At 46.0% G+C, this 18,500-nt stretch overlaps 2 protein-coding genes across 2 annotated transcripts in view; both read left to right on the top strand.

Annotated features, from left to right (window-relative positions):
• Positions 1 to 18,500, top strand: part of GSR (glutathione-disulfide reductase) — a 58,995-nt gene continuing 40,495 nt past the window's right edge. Inside the window, exons 1-2 of the mRNA XM_017856848.1 lie at positions 1 to 641; positions 18,412 to 18,482. Coding sequence (XP_017712337.1) covers positions 336 to 641; positions 18,412 to 18,482 — 377 coding nt within the window. The 5' untranslated portion in view covers positions 1 to 335. The remainder of the gene's footprint in view (positions 642 to 18,411; positions 18,483 to 18,500) is intronic.
• On the top strand, positions 13,569 to 14,496 carry LOC108518623 (transcription initiation factor TFIID subunit 11-like). The gene is given in 3 exon segments (XM_017857158.1): positions 13,569 to 13,646; positions 13,649 to 13,879; positions 14,173 to 14,496. Coding segments are annotated over 3 exon segments (633 nt in total).

Raw genomic sequence — 18,500 nt, 5'->3', positions numbered from 1 at the left:
GGGCCAGCTCGGGAAAAGACAGCTGAAACGAGAGGACGAGAGGACGTTCACCGTCCGCCGCCTAGCTCCACCGGACTTCAGAAAGCTACACGCCGCAGGCGCCACTCGGGATCCAGGTGCCGGGGTGAGGACGGAGGCAGAGAAACCCCTCAGGCTCCGCCACCGGGGCGGGGAACAGGGAGGCGGCCCCGACTCTGGGTACCCTCCCGGGTCTCGCCTAGCGGCGGGCGCGTGCTTAGTCACCGTGAGGCTGCGCTTGCCGGAGGCCCGCGCCCCTCTTTCCCGGGGACCGCCCCCGAGTCGCCCGCCCCCCTCGGCGCGCCACTTCCGCGTGCATGGCCCTGCTCACCCGAGCCCTGAGCGCCGGCGCGGGGCCGAGCTGGCGGCGGACGGCGCGCGCCTCCCCAGGCTTCCAGCTGCCTCTGCCTGAGCCCGCGGCAGTCACGCGCGCCCTCTCCGGTGCCATGGCCTGCAGGCAGGAGCCGCAGCCGCAGGGCCCGCCGCCCGCCGCTGGCGCCGTGGCCTCCTATGACTACCTGGTGATCGGGGGCGGCTCGGGGGGGCTGGCCAGCGCGCGCAGGGCTGCTGAGTTGGGCGCCAGGGCCGCAGTGGTGGAGAGCCACAAGCTGGGTGGCACTTGCGTGAGTACCGCCGTTTGTTCGGTCGGGGGGTGCCGCTTTGTCTCGGCCTTTCGGGAGACAGCCTGTGCTCGTTCCTATGGCGATCCCGTCTCCCGGAGCTGCGCTTTCCTCTTTTCCATCCCCGCAACTCCCCATTCCGAAGCCGGGACCCCAGCAGGTGGAGAAGAGAAGCGTCCAGGCGCTTCTCTGCGGCCCCCAAAGCCGAGCCAGCGTCTGCTTCCGCGGGGATGCGATATTGACCATGGCCAGGGCGGGTTAGATTAACCTTCCTCCATCCTCACTTGTCCAAGTGGGAGAGAATTGGATTCTATGCTTGACCGCGTCAAACACAAAACTGCATCTGGGAACATTGCTGGTGGTCTGTGTGTAGGGACGAGGGTGACGCTGTCGTTGGTGATGGAGGGTACTCTTGAAGAATATAGATCCTGGTTCTCCCGTTTCAAGGGCAGCATGATTTATAGCGGTTGTTGTCAACCTTGGCTGCACATTCGAATCACCTGAGGGTACCTGGATTCCCGACTTAATTGGTCTGAGGTGTAGCCTGGGCTTTGGGATTTTCAGGTGATCTGAATTGCAGCCAAGGCGACCTTGATTAGGTGAGTTCTCAGAGCTTTTGTTTTGTCTTGGTTTCATGTGGATTGCAAAACTAAAAACAGAGGGATGTAAATCCTGAGATTTACAAAATTCATAATTTTTGAAAATAAGGGTTTTTGTTTGTGTGTGTTTGTTTTTTGAGACAGGGTCTTGCCCTGTCACCTAGGCTAGAGTGCAGTGGCCATCATAGCTCACTGCAGCCTCGATCTCCCCAACTCTAGAGATCCTCCCGCCTCGGGCCCCTGAGTAGCTGGAACTACAAGGGGCGAACCACCACGCCCAGTTAATTATTATTATTTTTTGTAGAGATGGGGGTCTCGCTATGTTGCCCCTGCTGATTTCAAACTCTTGGACTCAATCTTCCCGCCTCAGCCTCCCGAAGTGCTAGGATTACAAGCCTGAGCCACTGCACTCATCCTAAAAATAAATGTTGTTTCCAAGTTATTGGTGTGCCCACCCTTTTCTATCACAAGATTTGGGTGTTGACGATTAAAATGCTGTATCCAAGAGGAACCTGTGATTCGGGATAGGTTCTCTAAATTCCTTTGGAGATTAATATTTAAATTATGTCAAATTGGGAACTTCTTAAGGACAGGGATGGGCTTCTATGTTTGTGTGTCTCTTATCAGCTTAAAATCCCTTGCTCAATAAGCACTTGTGCAATGAATGAAACTAGAAATTGACAATTATGAAAAGGCTGACTTCATTGTTAAGTGCCCTTTTTAAAAAATGAACATGGAGATGAAGAGGAAGGGAAAATCCCTGTTAATTATCAACTTGCACTTTGACACCATAGTCCAGACTGAAGGTTAGAAGTCTGTCTCTCCAGAAGGCAGATTGTGGGGTCCCACTAAGTGCCCCCTCCCACACCTCGTGAGAGTACTTGATCACTGCTCACTTCGGTTGTGCTTGCCACATTTTTCTCTTCCTCTTTCTCTGCTTATGTTATAATATGCTTCAGAGGTTCACCCACTTTACCTTCCTGTTACGATTTTTTTTTTTTTTTTGAGAGGGAGTCTCATTCTGTCACCCAGGCTGGAGTACAATGGTGCAATCTGGGCTCGCTGCAACCTCCACCTCCTGGGTTCAAGCAATTTTCCTGTCTCAGCCTCTCGAGTAGCTGTGAATGTAGGTGCATGCCACCATGCCCAGCTAGTTTTTGTACTTTTGGTAGAGATGGGGTTTCGCCATGTTGGCCAGGCTGGTCTCAAACTCCTGACCTTGGCTAATCCACCCACGTTGGCCTCCCAAAGTGCTTGGATTACAAGTATGAGCCACCACATCCGGCTAATTTTTTATTTTTTAAATTTTATTTATTTATTTATTTATTTTTTTGGATGGAGTCTTGCTCTGTCACCCAGGCTGGAGTGCAGTGGTGTAATTTCGGCTCACTGCAAACTCCGCCTCCCGGGTTCAAGCAGTTCTCCTGCCTCAGCCTCTCAAGTAGCTATTACAAGTGCCCACCACCACACCCAGCTAATTTTTGTATTTTTAGTAGAGACGGGTTTCACCATGTTGGCCAGGCTGGTCTTGAACTCCTGACCTCGTGATCCACTCACCTTGGCCTCCCAAAGTGCTGGGATTACAGGTGTGAGCCACTACACTTGGCCTATTTTCATTATTTTTATCTTTTTAGAAACAGGGTTTTGCCATGTTACCTAAGCTGGTCTCTTATTCCTGGGCTTAAGCAGTTGGCCTGCCTTGGCCTCCCCAAATGCTGGGATTACAGGCATCAGCCACCACTCCTGTCCCATTTTTTGTATTTTAAGTGCTTGGATTGGGGACGGGTAGGGAGAAAACGGTAGATACAATCGTTTGTGAGACATGTCCCTTCCCTTAAGGAATTTTGTGGTTGTGAAAGAAAAAAATCTTGGAACTTCAAACTATGCCATAGGGAAAGTTCGGTTTGGGAACTGAATCACGCAAAAACTGCTTTTCCTTTTGTTCCCAAACAGACAGCTGTACTTTCACAATCCCATGTCATAGCCTCATTTCCTCTACTCCCTGTTTTTACTTTATCTTATGTAAAATGTAGATTTGCTGAGCCTCATAAGAACCTCACAAGAATGTAGCCATCTAGGTTGGGCGTGATGGCTCAATCCCATAATCCTAGCACTTCGGGAGGCCCAGGTGGGCAGATCACCTGAGGTCAGGAGTTCGAGACCAGCCTGGCCAACATGGTGAAACTCTGTCTCTACTAAAAATACAAAAATTAGCTGGGCATGGTGCGGGCACCTGTAATCCCGGCTACTTGGGAGCCTAAGGCAGGAGGATTGCTTGAACCTGGGAGGCGGAGGTTGCAGTGAGCCGAGATCATGCCACTGCACCCCAGCCTGGGCAATAGAGTGACACTTAGTCTCAAAAAAAAAAAAAAAAAAAAAAAGCAATAATTTGTGTTACTGACTATCCTCCTCTCGTTTCTTTTTCCTCCTCCTTGTTCATTCCCCTTTAAATGCTAACATTCCCAAAACCTCCTTTGGAAAAAGCATAGGTTATAGGTACTCTTGTGATCTGTATTTTTTCCCACGTGCATCTTCAACCTTGGCTAAATAAATCTCTATAGATTGAGACCTGCCTCAATCACACTTTGGTTTGCAGTAGGGAAGACAAAATACAGACAGTCAACCCTGAAGGGGAGTGGTTTGTGTTAATTGCTGTAAGTAATAAGAAATTATGGTAGTCCAGAGAATAGTTGAAGTGGTAACTTATGTGTGGGCACCATGGGAAGATTTCATGAAGGAGATGGTATCTTTCGGGACCTCTAAAGATGGGGTCGGGCGTAGTGGCTCACGCTTGTGATCCCAGCACTTTGGGAGGCCGAGGTGGGCGAATCACTTGAGGCTAGGAGTTTGAGACCATTCTGGCCAACACAGTGAAACCCCGTCTCTACTAAAAATACAAAAATTAGCTGGGTGTGGTGGCACACGCTACTTGGGAGGCTGAGACACGAGAATCACTTGAGCCCAGAAGGCAGAGGTTGCCGTGAGCCAAGATCATGCCTCTGCACTCCAGTGTGGGCAACAGAGTGAGATTCTATCTCAAAAAAAGAAAAAAAAAACAAACAAACAAAAAAAAAAGGTGGGGGGTTGGGTAGTATTCTTTGACATTCAGAACCTCAAAAGGTGGGTCCCAGGCCTAGGCATGGAAACGGGATATGTTGTATAATCAGATTTGGAGTAAAGGCTGTCTCTTTAATAGAAATAAGAGATGAGAAGCTGATAGGTAGGTTGTGGTTTGAAAAATGTGGAGTTTCTGGACACCCAGTGAACTGGGGGCAGGGGCGGGTTTGAGCAAACCAGTGACTCAGTGAAAGTAGTTTTGTAGTAAGCCATAGGATTGAGATCTCACCCTTGGCAATGCCCAATAGAAGTTTGTCTTTCTTTTACTTTTTCTTTTTCTTTTAATTTATAGAGATAGGGTCTCACTACGTTGCGCATGCTGGTATTGAACTCCTGGACTCAAGCAATCCTCCTGCTTTGGTCTCTGAAAGTATTAGGATTACAGGTGTGAATCACTGTGCACGGCAGAAGTTTAAGATTGGTTCTCCTATGAGTTCTTTCCTAAGTAAAATCCATTGATTTCTAAAGCTTGGGGAAATTTTAAAGTTGTGGTGAATGAACTCACACGGAAGGTTCAAATTAGAATGTGTGTCTAGCAGGGATCATTTACAGGTAGTGAAATTGGTTGGATTTTCATTGTTTTATCAATGTTCCTTTATTTAATTGTTCAACTGTTAAAGTTTATGGGAGGCCATTGTTTTGGACCAGCCTCCTGCACTAGGTCCCAGCAGACCTGGGTGTGGTGTGTGTGTGTGTTTGTTGCTGTGTCGCCCAGACTGGAGTGCAGTGGGGTGATCTCGGCTCACTGCAGCTTCCGTCTCCTGGATTCAAGGAATTCATGTGCCTCAGCCTCGTGAGTAGCTGGGACTACAGGTGCACGCCACCATGACTGGCTAATTTTTTGTATTTTTAGTAGAGATGAGGTTTCACCATGTTGGCCAGGCTGGTCTCGAACTCCTGACCTAAAGTGATTCGCCTGCCTCGGCCTCCCAAAGTGCTGGGATTACAAGTATGAGCCACCGCGTCTGGTGTGTTGTTTCATTTTTAAGAGACAGGGTCTCCCTCTGTTTCCCAGGCTGGAGTGCAGTGGTGTGATCTCAGCTCACTGTAGTCTCAAACTCGTGGGCTCAGGCGATCCTCCCACCTCAGCCTCCTGACTAGCTGGTTCTGCAGGTAGATACCACTGAGACTTGCTTGAATTCAGTATTTGAAGACTCCAAAAGGTTAAATAAATTGCTTCTCTCATGATCACGTGTAGACTGGAGAGAAGTGCAAAGATCGCCCAAAGCCAAGGTGAATTAGAGCCTTCTTGGGAGCTTTGCCTCTGTGGTTCGCTTCTCTGCCTGCACAGGTGTTGGGAGAGTCAGCTTAAGGAAAAGTTCTTTCTGAATTGCCGCTCCCTTTGCCCCAGGGCCTGGGGAGCTTGCGGTCCTGGGTTCCTGCTGAGTGTACTGATTCTGTGATAAGAATAACCAGGTTCCTGTGGTTTTGGCGGGTAGTTCTTACCAGTGAGAGTTGGGTAGTGAGGGTTGATCATGTGACAAAAGTTCAGATAGCCAAGTCACAGTGAACTGTGCTGCATAGCCCCAGTTGGAGAGGCCTGCGGGGAAGAGAAGTAGGGGCTTTGAAAGATCCGTGAACAACAGGCTGCTCAGTGAATCATTGTTCATCTAGGCTGAAAACAATTACCCAGCAACATGTAAATCATAAGCTCACTTGGAAGTGGTGTACTTTGGTATTATGATGTCTATACCCTGAGAAAGTTGAACACTGGACATGCTTTTCCTTTTTCTTTTTTTTCTTTTTTTTTTTTTTGAGACAGGGTCTCACTGTGTCACCCAGGCTGGAGTGCAGGGGCATGATCATAGCTTACTGCAACCTTGAACTCCCAAGCTCAAGTGATCCTCCCGCCTCAGCCTCCCCAGTAGTCAGGACCACAGGCACATGGCCACCACCATGCCCCGGCTGATTTTTTAAATTTTCAGTAGCGATAAGGTCTTGCTTCGCTGCCCATGCTGGTCTCGAACTCCTGAGCTCAAGCAGTCCTCCCACCTCACCCTCTCAAAGTGCTGGGATTATAGGCATGAGCCGCTGTGCCTGGCCTGAACGTGCATTATTAAATGTAATTTACTAAAAGGAGGTCAGTTTAAAGGAACTCTGTCATCAGTTCCTGCAATATTGACAGATAGCCCTCCGAAATAGAAAGGTACCCTAATGTGTCTCCTGGGTTTAGAATTTCATAGAATGGGGCCCACTCATGTTCATAAGTGACAAATAAAGGAGTGGCCATAAAGGGTGGGGCTAAAGCAAGCAAATGCTATTGTTGAAATTTGGCTTTTAACTTACCTTGTTGGCTGCTTAGTTTTTTTGTACTAGTCTTTGTATACTGTTGCTTTGCCATCTGCCTCAAAACCCACTAAATCTGCAGGGCTAGGAAAAGAAAGACTGCCTCTGAATACTTTGGGGTGTCTATTTCTTTGTAAAACATACTTTGAAAAGTAACCACAGAGAATGCTTTTTTTTTTGAGACAGAGTCTGGCTGTTGCCTAGGCTGGAGTGCAGTGGCCCCTAGAACAGTGTTTTGTACATAGCAAGTACACAATATATAGTTGCTGAAAGAATTGAGTTGATGAATCAATAGTGTTTTGCTTTGGAAATTATGACTCATCTGTTTTCTAAGTAGTTCTCTCATTCTGGTCTTGAATTAGATTTTAAGCAGAAAAGGATGACAGAGGGAGGAAACTAGGCAATTCTGTGGTGGGGGGTTTAGGGGAACCAGAGGAAGAAAGTTAACATTTTTTTTTTTTTTGAGACAGGGTCTTGCTCTGTCACCCAGGCTGGAGTGCAGTGGTGCAATATAGCTCACAGCAGCCTCAAACTCCTGTGCTCAAACGATCCTCCCACCTCAGCCTGCCGTGTAGCTGGGACTACAAGCGTGCAACACCACACCCGGCTAATTTTTAAATTTTTTATTTGTGGAGACGAGGCCTTACTATGTTTCTCAGCCTGGTCTCTAACTCCTGAGCTCAAGCAGTCCTCCCGCCTCACCTCCCAAAGTTTTGGGATTACAGCGTGAGCCACCACACCCAGCCGGAAGTTCACTATTGAACACAGATGATTTATCTTGGCAGGTGCAACTGCAAATTAACCAAGTTCTTGTTTTACTGCCAACATGGGCAATGTGAAGTTTCTACCTGGCTAGGCAGGATTGAAGGTAACGAGGCAGGCCCTAGGAAAAATGGTGAAGCTTCTGAATTTTGCCACCTGTTATCACCAGACTCTATACCTGCTCAGTCCCTCCTTGGAGGGGGGGCCCTGTCCTCACTGTAAGCTAATGCCAGCAGGCCCACTGATTGGGATTCTGAACACTAGATTGGTTGGAAGAGGAAGCTCTCAGGAATGGATCATCGGTTTGGAAAGGGAGGCTGAGTTACAGGAGTCTCCTTGATGATGTGTTTACTGAACAGCCTGTGAAATTTGTTTCTTAGCTGGGTGCGGTGGCTCACACCTGTTATCCCAGCACTTTGGTAGGCCGAGGTGGGTGGATCACTTGAGGCCAGGAGTTTGAGACCAGCCTGGTCAACATGGCGAAACCCCATCTCTCCTAAAAATTCAAAAACTGGCCAGGCGTGGTGGCTCATGTCTGTAATCGCAGCACTTTGGGAGGCTGAGGTGGGCAGATCATGAGGTCAGGAGATTGAGACTATCCTGGCTAACACGGTGAAACTCTGTCTCTACTAAAAATAAAAAAATAAAAAATAAAAAATGTATCTGGGCATGGTGGCACACACCTGTAGTCCCAGCTACTCGGGAAGCTGAAGCAGGAGAATCGCTTGAACCCAGGAGGCGGAGGTTGCAGTGAGCCGAGATCGCACCACTGCACTTCAGCCTGATGACAGAGTGAGACCCCGTCTCAAAAAAAAAAAAAATTAGCTGGGTGTGGTGGCAGGCACCTGTAATCCCAGGTACTTGGAAGGCTCAGGCTTGAGAACTGGTTGAACTCAGGAGGCAGAGGTTGCGATGAGCCGAGATAGTGCCACTGCACTCCAGCCTGGGCAACAAGAGTAAGACTCCATCTCAAAACAAAGCGAAAAAAAAAAAAACCTTAGCAGGGCATAGTGGTGTGTGCCTGTAATCTCAGCTACTCGGGAGGTTGAGAATCACTGGAACCCGGGAGGCAGAAGTTGCAGTGAGCTGAGATTGTGCCACTGCACACTCCAATCTGGGCGACAGAGCGAGACTCTGTCTCAAGGAAAAAAAGAAAATAAAAGAAACTTGTTTCTTCTCCCTCATTAATGCCCACCTGGAGAATTAGGGAATCTGCCAGTGTTGTATGCTTAGGGTCTTAGCAATGTGCAACTCTGGGCAACCAGAGCCCTGAGAACTTATCTGGATAATGCTCCAGTCTGAGAGGCAAACTTCCTTTGTGATCAGCTGATGTGTTTTAGGTAGGAAGGCGCCTGGGGAATTTATCTCCTCCTTTCCGTGTGCTTTTTGTGCATGTGAGGAGCCAGCAGACGCAGAAATAATTCAGAGGTGTCAGAGTCACCATCACATCTATCATAGACTAGAAATAGATGCTTTATATACCTTACCCCTGACCTGCTCAAAATCTCCAAATGGAAGCATTATTTCCTTAACTGAGCTAGGAGACATTTGGAAACTCACCCACCTCTAGCCACTAAATGGGAGAGCTGAGAGTCAAATTCCTATGTGTCTGACTTGAGGCCTGTGCTCCCTCTGACAACCTGATGCACAGGTCAGCTAGAGCAGCTGTCCCTAACCTTTTTGGCACCAGGAACCAGTTTTGTGGAAGACAATTTTTCCACAGACCAGGGGTTGGGTGGATGGTTTCAGGATGATTGAGGAATGAAGTGAATCACATTTATTTATTTATTTATATTTTTTTGAGACGGAGTTTCACTCTTGTTGCCCAGACTGGAGTGCAATGGCATGATCTTGGCTCACTGCAGCCTCTGCCTCCTGGGTTCAAGCGATTCTCCTGCCTCAGCCTTCCAAGTAGCTGGGATTACAGGCACCCACCACCACACCTGGTTAATTTTTGTATTTTTAGTAGAGATGGGAGTTCACCATGTTGGCCAGGCTGGTCTTGAACTCCTGACCTCAGGTAATCTACCCGCCTCCGCCTCCCAAAGTGCTGGGATTACAGGCTTGAGGCACCACGCCCAGCCTGCATCACATTTATTGTGCAGTTTATTTCTATTATTATTACGTTGTAATATATAATGAAATGATTATACAACTCACCATAATGTACACTCAGAGGGAGCCCTGAGCTTGTTTTCCTGCAACTAGTTGGTCCCATCTGGGGATGATGGGAGACAGTGACAGATCATCAGACATTAGATTCTCATAAGCAGTGTGCAACCTACATCCCTTGCATGCGTGGTTCACAATAGGGTTCATGCTCCTATGAGAATCCAATGCCGCCACTGATCTGAAAGGAGGTGGGTGGCGCTCAGGCAGTAATGCCAGCAATGAGGAGCAGCTATAAATACAGATGAAGCTTCGCTCACTTGCCCGCCACTCATCTCCTGCTGTGCAACCTGGTTCCTAATAGGCACCTGGGGGACAGGGACCCCTGAGCTAGAGAAAGGGGAAAGAAGGCCAAATGCAGTGGCACATGCTTGTAATTCCAACCTTTGGGAGGCTAAGGTAAGAGGATTGCTTGAGCCCAGGATTTTGAGACCAGCCTGGGCAACATAGTAAGACCCTGTCCCTAATTTGTTTGTTTGTTTTTTTCCCTTTTTTTTTTTTTGAGATGGAGTTTCGCTCTTGTTGCCCAGGCTGGAGTGCAATGGCGTGATCTCCACTCACGGCAACCTCCACCTCCTGGGTTCAAGCGATTCTCCTGCCTCAGCCTCCCAAGTAGTTGGGATTACAGGCATGTGCTACCACGCCCAGCTAATTTTGTATTTTTAGTAGAAACAGGGTTTCTCCATGTTGGTCAGGCTGGTCTTGAACTCCCGACCTCAGGTGATCTGCCCGCTTCGGCCTGCCAAAGTGCTGGGATTACAGGTGTAAGCCACTATGCCCAGCCTCCCTCTCTAATTTGTAAGAAATTGGGAAAAAAAAAAAAAAAAACGGGGGGGAAAGAGAAGGGAGCAGCAAAGGAGATGGGTAAGCCAGACCATGCCAGCTTTTCACCCCTGGCCTCCCCAGCTCTCAGTGGAACTAAGTGTGTGTGTGTATTTTTTGAGATAGGGTCTCACTGTGTTGCCCAAGCTGGAGTGTAGTGGTGCTATCTCAGCTCACAGTAGCCCTGACCCACAAGCTCAAGTGATCCTCTTGCCTCAGCCTCCCCAGTAGCTGGGACTGCAGGCTCACACATCACATCTGGCTAATTTTTGTATTTTTTCTAGAGATGGTGTTTCACCATGTTGCCCAGGCTCATCTTGAACTCCTGGCCTCAAGCGATCCACCTGCCTTGGCCTCCCAAAGTGCCGGAATTATAGGCATGAGCCACCACTCTCAGCCTAATGCTTTTCATTCCTTCCAAGTCAGAGGTGCTGAAGTCATGTCATGTTGCTGGCATGTGAATAGTTCTCTAAAAGCAGTGGAAATCCCTGGAGGCCTGCTCACAGGAGCTGCCAAAATAGGACAGTGGCATTTCAGGGTCATAGGCTTCCTTTCAACCGGTGCCCCAGGCCCCAAAGTGTTGTGCTGGGGCACAGCTCCTGCGACCCAACAAGGCCACAATTTTCCACCATCCTCTTCCTCTGGCTTCTGGCCCAGTGCTCTTCAATTTTAGGGAATGTGGTGATTCTGTTGCTGCCCCTTGAGTCAGTATCTTGGATAGGCTCAGAGCCTCTCTCTGGCTGGCACTGTAGGCCAGGATACTGATACAGTCCCCAAGAGCAGGGACTGTATCTGTTTAGTGCCTTACCTTGCATAATGCCTGGCACAAGTGGGTGCTTACTCAGTACCTCTGAATGAATGACTGCAAGCTAAGACCCTGTAGAAGCAAAAAAGGCAGAAACTTCTAAAAAACAAACCAGAGTTACAGACACCAGGCACCAGTGAAAGCCCACCTTGGCACTTTGAAGAAACATATTCCAAAAAAAGAATATGTTTTAAAATTAAACATGTTTTAAAAAACTTTAAAACATATTTTAAAAAACTTAAAAAAAGAAGTCTTGAATAACTTTAAAGTAGCTTCAAATATACATGAGGAACAAACTCATGGTATGTGAGAGTAGTTTAGAACATTGAGTGCTTTATGACACCCTTGGATTGCTTTTAATGATTCTTGGGAAACAAACGGTGGCTGGAGGACCAGCAGTATTTATTTAGCAGACAAATAATCTCTACCTTTGGGAAAATTGCTTTTGGAGTCTGTCCTAGTCGAAGCCACTTAGTAAACTTAAATGGTGAACTGCAGGATATAAAGGTGTGGGTGGAGGGCACTGGGAAGCACGTTGCCTGCCAAATAACTGGAAAAGGCAGGTTGGAAGAGAAAATCATTCCTATTATGGGGCCAGCGTTGTTCTTCCCACCGAGTTTCGACCTCCTTTCTCTGCTCTTACCATTAAGAAATCCCTGCCGTCCTCCTTTCTTCAAAATGGCTTATTCTATTTATCCCAGTAATGTCAGGTACTTGGGGGTTGAGAAATAGCATATCCTCAGCTTGGCCAGATGAAAGGGCACTCTAGATAGAGAGCCATACATTTATTATTATTATTATTATTATTATTATTATTATTATTTATTTTTAGAAGTAGGGTCTGGCTCTGTTATCTAGGCTGGAGTGCAGTGGTGTTATTAGAGCTTACTGTAGCCTTCAACTTCTGGGCTCAAGAGATCCTCCTGCCTCAGCCTCCTGAATAGCTGGAACTACAGGCATGCACCAAGACCAACTCGTTTTTTATTTTTTAATTTTTGCAGAGATGGGGTCTCAGGGTCTCACTATGTTGCCCAGGCTGGTCCCTAACTCCTGGGCTCAAGCAATCATCTTTCTTTTCGGCCTCCCAAAGCATGGGGATTATAGGCGTGAGACACCACGCCCAGCCCATAAATTATTCTAATTTTTAGTATGAAGTACTTTCTGAATAGTGTGCTTGTGCTTGTTGTAGGTGTTGATTCTTTTATGAGGCTTGAATTCTGTACCCTTTTCTCAATCCCATGAGTTCCTGTTTCTATTGCCTTTAGTATTCTTATTGTAGCATAACTGCATTAAAAAAAATCCAAGTCCAAAACTTGACAGTGTATGACCTATCTCTTTCCAGGAAAAAAAAAAAAAATCCCATGTAACTGATAACTTGAGACTGTATGGAAACATAACTCATTCCTTTATTTTATTTTATTTTATTTTATTTTATTTTATTTTATTTTATTTTATTTTTTGAGACGGAGTCTCACTCTGTTGCCCTGGCTGGATGCAGTGGCAGATCTCAGCTCACCGCAACCTCCACCTCCCAGGTTCAAGCGATTCTCCTGCCTCAGCCTCCTGAGTAGCTGGGACTACAGACGTACGCTACCACACCTGGCTAATTTTTGTATTTTTAATAGAGATGGGGTTTCACCATGTTGCCCAGGCTGGTTTCGAACTCCTGACCTCAAGTGATCCGCCCGCCTCGACCTCCCAAAATGCTGGGATTACCGGCATGAGCCACTGCACCCGGCCATCACTCATTCCTTTATAATAACCTAGTGCAGGATAATAACAAGTAATAGGATTATAATGAAATTGTAGCAGGTACGCTGTTAGAATTTTGAAACAACTAAAGGAATAGAAGATTACTGTTCAGGAAGACCATCTGTTTCAAACATTAGTGATCTTCATGAGCTTTGGGCAAGTTTCTTTGAATTTAGCTTTTTGTATGAAGTGCCTTGGCTAGTATGTATGTGGTTCAGGAGCCACCATAGAAGGATACCCAGAAAGCATTCTATTATGATAGCTAGGCTAGTATTACTGAGGCAAACAGAAAGCCAGTCTAGTTTCCTATGGTCATGATTGGCAGAGCTACAAGCCCCTAATATAAATTATGTCTAGAAGGCATTCATTTTAATATAAAAGAATAATTGTGTTATAGATGAAGGATTGAAGAGTCACTCACCAAAATTCCACTTCCCAAATTAAATCATTTTAGTGTATTTTTTGTTATTCTGGTTTATAAATGTCTAAAAACAATTACACAAGTGACAAATGACTATTTCCCATTATAAAAAGCATATAGAGTTTGTGTAGCTTGGGGTTTCGAGCTCCCACCTCTGACAACGCCGCAATCTCCTCTCCCCTCCAATCCTATTAGCGATGGACAATGCCTGCGAGTCATCCACCGACAAAGGTGGAGAGACAGGGGAGCCAGATGAGACAGCCGCTGCTCCCGGGGACCCGGGGACCCGGGGGCTACCGACATGGGTGGAATCCCAGAGGAAACTGATGGAGACGCAGATGCGGACTTGAAAGAAGAGGAAAGCGAGCTCAAGAGTCAGGATGTCTCAAATTTAACAACAGTTGAAAGGGAAAACTCATCGTTATTTACTCCTGCAGCCAAAAAACTGAAAATAGATACCAAAGAAAAGAAAGTAGATGAAGATGAGATTCAGAAGATGCAAATCCTGGTTTCTTCTTTTCTTTTCTTTCTGTTTTTTTTTTTTTTTTTTCTCTGTCACCCAGGCTGGAGTACAGTGGCATAATCTCGGCTCACTGCAACCTCTGCCTCCCGGGTTCAAGCAATTCTCCTGCTTCAGCCTCCTGAGTAGCTGGGATTACAGGTGCATACCACCATGCCTGGCCAATTTTTGTATTTTTAGTAGAGATGGGGTTTCACCATATTGGCCAGGCTGGCCTTGAACTCCTGACCTCGTGATCTACCCGCCTCGGCCTCCCAAAGTGCAGGGATTGCAGGCATGAGCCACTGCGCCCAGCAGTTTCTTCTTTTTCTGTGGAGCAGCTGAACCATTATGAAATGTATTGCTACTCAGTGTTCCCTAAGGCAGCCATCAAAAGGCTGATCCAGTCCATCAGTGGCACCTCTATGTCTCAGAATGTTGTTATTGCTGTGTCTGGTCTTTCCAAGGTTTTTGTCTGGGAGGTGGTAGAAAAAGCACTGGATGTGTGTCAGAAGTGGGGAGAAATGCCACCACTACAACCCAAACATATGAGGGAAGCTGTTAGAAAGTTAAAATCAAAAGGACAGATTCCTAACTCAAAGCACAAAAAAAACATCTTCTTCTAGATTGAAGTCTAGAAAGGGCTGTTACTGACAGAAGAAGTATTGGTTCCAGACTTCCTCTAAGACCGTGTGCACTGGTGCTTTAGTATCTCAGTCCTCCAAGGATTCCATGATGATTTTAATGTCTTTCTCAAAACTCTGAGATTTGTCACACCTAGAAAGTGTGTAGCCTGTCTGATACTTGCCTTGACTAAATTTTTGGACCTATTGGGGCATTTTGAAGTTTTTAACTGTCTTGGCCAGTTGGAAGAAGATGTGTGGGCTGTAAGCATCTTCTGGACAGGGGAACTGCTTTCAGAGAGAAAACTTTTCCAAGAGAGTTTTTTTTTTTTTTTTTTGGAGATAGGGTCTTGCTCTGTCACCCAGGCTGGAGTGCAGTGGCATGACCGCAGCCTTGAACTCTTGACCCTCCCACCTTAGTTTCCTGAGTAGCTAGGACTACAGGCACACTACTGTGCCCAACTAACTTATTTTTATTTTTTATGGAGATGGGGTCTTGCTTTGTTGCCCAGGCTGGTCATGAACTCCTGGCTTCAAGCAGTCCTCCTGCCTCAGCCTCCTCAAGTGCCGAGAGCTTTCGTGATTTTATATTGAAGCCTAAAGTTGCTAAGACTTAGGTTGTTTCTTATATCTGGTTTTAAGTAGAGGAAACAGCCAGAAACTTTTACCTGTGATACTCTATGAAACAGCCAGAAACTTTTACCTGTGACACTCTATGAAACAGCCAGAAACTTTTACTTGTGACACTCTGCCATGAAGGATGCGGTGCTGGCAGGAATAGTGGAATAATTGCTGCTTGTAAACATCTAAGATTCTCTTGTGAATTTTGGTGAGTGATCATTAAACTGTTTTCCAAAAGCATATACAGGCCAAGCACGGTGGCTCATGCCTATAATCCCAGCACTTTGGAAGGCTGACGCGGGAGAATCACTTGATCTCAGGAGTTCAAGACCAGCCTGGGCAATATACTGAGACCTTGTCTCTATTTTTGTAAAGTAGTTTTAATTTTATTTATAAAATAAAATAAAAGCATATATAGGCCATGTATGGTGGCTCATACCTGTAATCTCAACCCTTTGGGAGGACGAGTTAGGAGGATTCCTTGAGCCCAGGAGTTTGAGACCAGCTTGGGCAACATAGTGAGACCCTGTCTCTGTTATTTTATTTATTTATTTATTTTTCTTTTTTTGTGAGCGGATCTTGCTCTGCCGCCCAGCGGAGTGCAGTGGCCGGATCTCAGCCACTGCAGAGCTCCCCTCCCGGTTTAGCCATTCTCAACTGCCTCAGCCCTCCCAGTAGTCTGGACGACAGCGCTCCTGAATACTCACCGCTCCAGTTTTTTGTATTCTGTTAGTAGAGACCGAGGTTTCACCGTGTTAGCCAGATGGTCGATCTCCTGACCTCTTCTGGATTCCCCTGTTCGCCTCCCAAAGTGCGGGAATTATCAGGCTTGATGCACCGCCCCAGGCCAATTTTTAGAAAAAAAAAAAATATATATATATATATATATATTATTTTTTTTAAGTATATCCAGGCACGGTGGCTCATGCCTGTAATCCCAGCACTTTGGGATGCCAAGGCGGGTGGATCACTTGAGCTCAGGAGTTTAAGACAAGCCTGGGCAACGTGGTGAGACCCTGGCTCTACTAAAAATACCAGGCATAGTGGTGAACGCCTGTGGTCCCAGCTACTCGGGGGCTGAGGAGGGGGGATTGTTTGATCCTGGGGAGTAGAGGTTGCAGTGAGCTGAGATTGCGCCATTGCACTCCAGCCTGAGTGACAGAGCAAGACTGTCTCAAAAAAAAAAAAAGAATATAGAACAAAATGTGAAAGTTTTCTCCCTCTCCAGAGAAACACTGTTGATTGCTTGGAGTATAGCCAAATTGTGTTTACACCCGTATATATATATATATATATATATATACATACACATACTACATATAAATACGAATTGGGTCATGGCATAACTACTCTTCTGCAACTTGCTTTTGATGCATAACAGTATATGTTAGGACTGTTTCCATATAGTGCATAGAAATCTACCTTGCCCTTTTTAAATGGCTGCAGAATATTCCACAGACTCAATGTATAACAATTTATTTGATACTTCCCTGCTGATGGATATTTAATGTGTCTGTAGTTACCCATTATCACCAAGCTTCAGGGAATATCCCTATAAATGCATCTTTGGACACAGGAGCATAATATGTGACTACTTTTCTAGGTTACTCTAAAAGTAGAATTGCTGGGCCAATCAGGATGTGTTTGCTAACACTAGTTATAATCAACCTTTAAAATTTTTGCCAATCTGACGATGAAAAATATTTCATTATTTAAATTATCTGTTATCTTTACTTTTAAAAAAATATAGCTTTCGGCTGGGTGTGGTGGCTCATGCCTGTAATCCCAGCACTTTGGGAGGCCACGGTGGGTAAATCACTTGAGGTCAGGAGTTTGAGACCAGCCTGGCCAACAAGGTGAAACTCCATCTCTAGTAAAAATGCAAAAATTAGCCAGGCAGGATGGCAGGCACCTGTAATCCCAGCTACTCGGGAGGCTGAGGCATGAGAATCACTTGAACCCGGGAGGCAGAGGTTGCAGTAAGCTGAGATCTTGCCACTATATTCCAGCCTGCGCCATATAGTGAGACTCAGTCTCAAAAAAAACCCAAACAAACAAAATAATGCAGTTTTCTGACTGGGCGCAGTGGCTCATGCCTGTAATCCTGGCACTTTGGGAGGCTAAGGCAGGTGGATCACCTAAGGTCAGGAGTTCGAGACCAGCATGCCCAACATGGCAAAACCCCATCTCTACTAGAAATACAAAAATTAGCTGGGCGTGGTGGTGCACATCTATAGTCCCAGCTATTTGGGAGGCTGAGGCAGGAGAATCGCCTGAATCCGGGAGGTAGAGGTTGCAGTGAGCTGTGATCGCACCATTGCACTCCAGCCTGGACAACAAAGCGAGACTCTGTCTCAAAAAAAAAAAAAAAAAAAAGGTAGTTTTCTGGTCTTGCTTTTTCTACTTTTATTCCATAAGTATTTTTCTATATATTAACTAGCAGTGAAATGGAAATGATTGTAACCAAATACGTATTTGTACATAACATGATAATCTGTGCATTTGTGCATTTTACTTTTCTACGTCTTTGGTTACTTCTTTAGGCCAAATGCCAAGTGGTTATAAATCAAAGTCATTTTATGAGATCTAATATTTATTTAGGTTTTCTCAAGTTTCTTTACTAATGGTTAATCAACATCCCAGGTTCCATGCCTTGTACTTTAAATTTTTGTGCTTTTGGTGAGTATTTCTTTTTTGAGGCAGGGTCTCGCACTGTCACCTAGGCAGGAGTGCAGTGGCACGATCATGATTATGGCTCACTGCAGCCTTGTCCTCCTGGGCTCAAGTGGTCCTCCCACCTCAGCCTCCTGAGTAGCTGGGACCACAGGCGTGCACCACCACACTCAGCTAATTTTTTCTGTAGGGATGTGGTCTCGCTTGTTGCCCAGGCTGATCTTGAATTCATGGGCTTAAGCAATCCAACTGCCTCAGCTCCCAAAGTGCTGGAATTACAGGTGTGAACTACCACGCCTGGCCCATCTTGGGTGTTTATCCATGTATTCTGCAGTACTGTCCCCAGAAGTCCTCTTACACAGCTGCTCAGGATGGACTGATTGTCCTTTCTCTGTCTGCTTTCCTTGAGAAAATGCTGATGAATAAACTTCTCTCCCTCATCACAGAAGGAAAATAATGTTCTTATCTTTTTTTAACAAAGAAAGTAACTAGAATTTAGTACACTGTGACTTAGAACCTAAGGAAGCCTCCTCGCTTGATGCTTAGTGTGCATTTCTTGCAGATTTGTTTGGTGGTTTGAATTCAATATTGTTAAAGTCTGTCTCTCTTTTTTATTTTTTCCAGGTGAATGTTGGATGTGTACCCAAAAAGGTAGAATTTTATTTCTCTTTCCCTTTACAATCCTTTTCTATTTGGTAAATCATAATCTGAAT

Source organism: Rhinopithecus bieti, unplaced genomic scaffold (assembly GCF_001698545.2).
Source record: "Rhinopithecus bieti isolate Rb0 unplaced genomic scaffold, ASM169854v2 scaffold_2077, whole genome shotgun sequence".
In the NCBI taxonomy this organism is placed as follows: domain Eukaryota; kingdom Metazoa; phylum Chordata; class Mammalia; order Primates; family Cercopithecidae; genus Rhinopithecus; species Rhinopithecus bieti.
The sequence above is the reverse complement of the archived record's forward strand: the minus strand, read 5'-3'. Positions and strand labels throughout refer to the sequence as shown.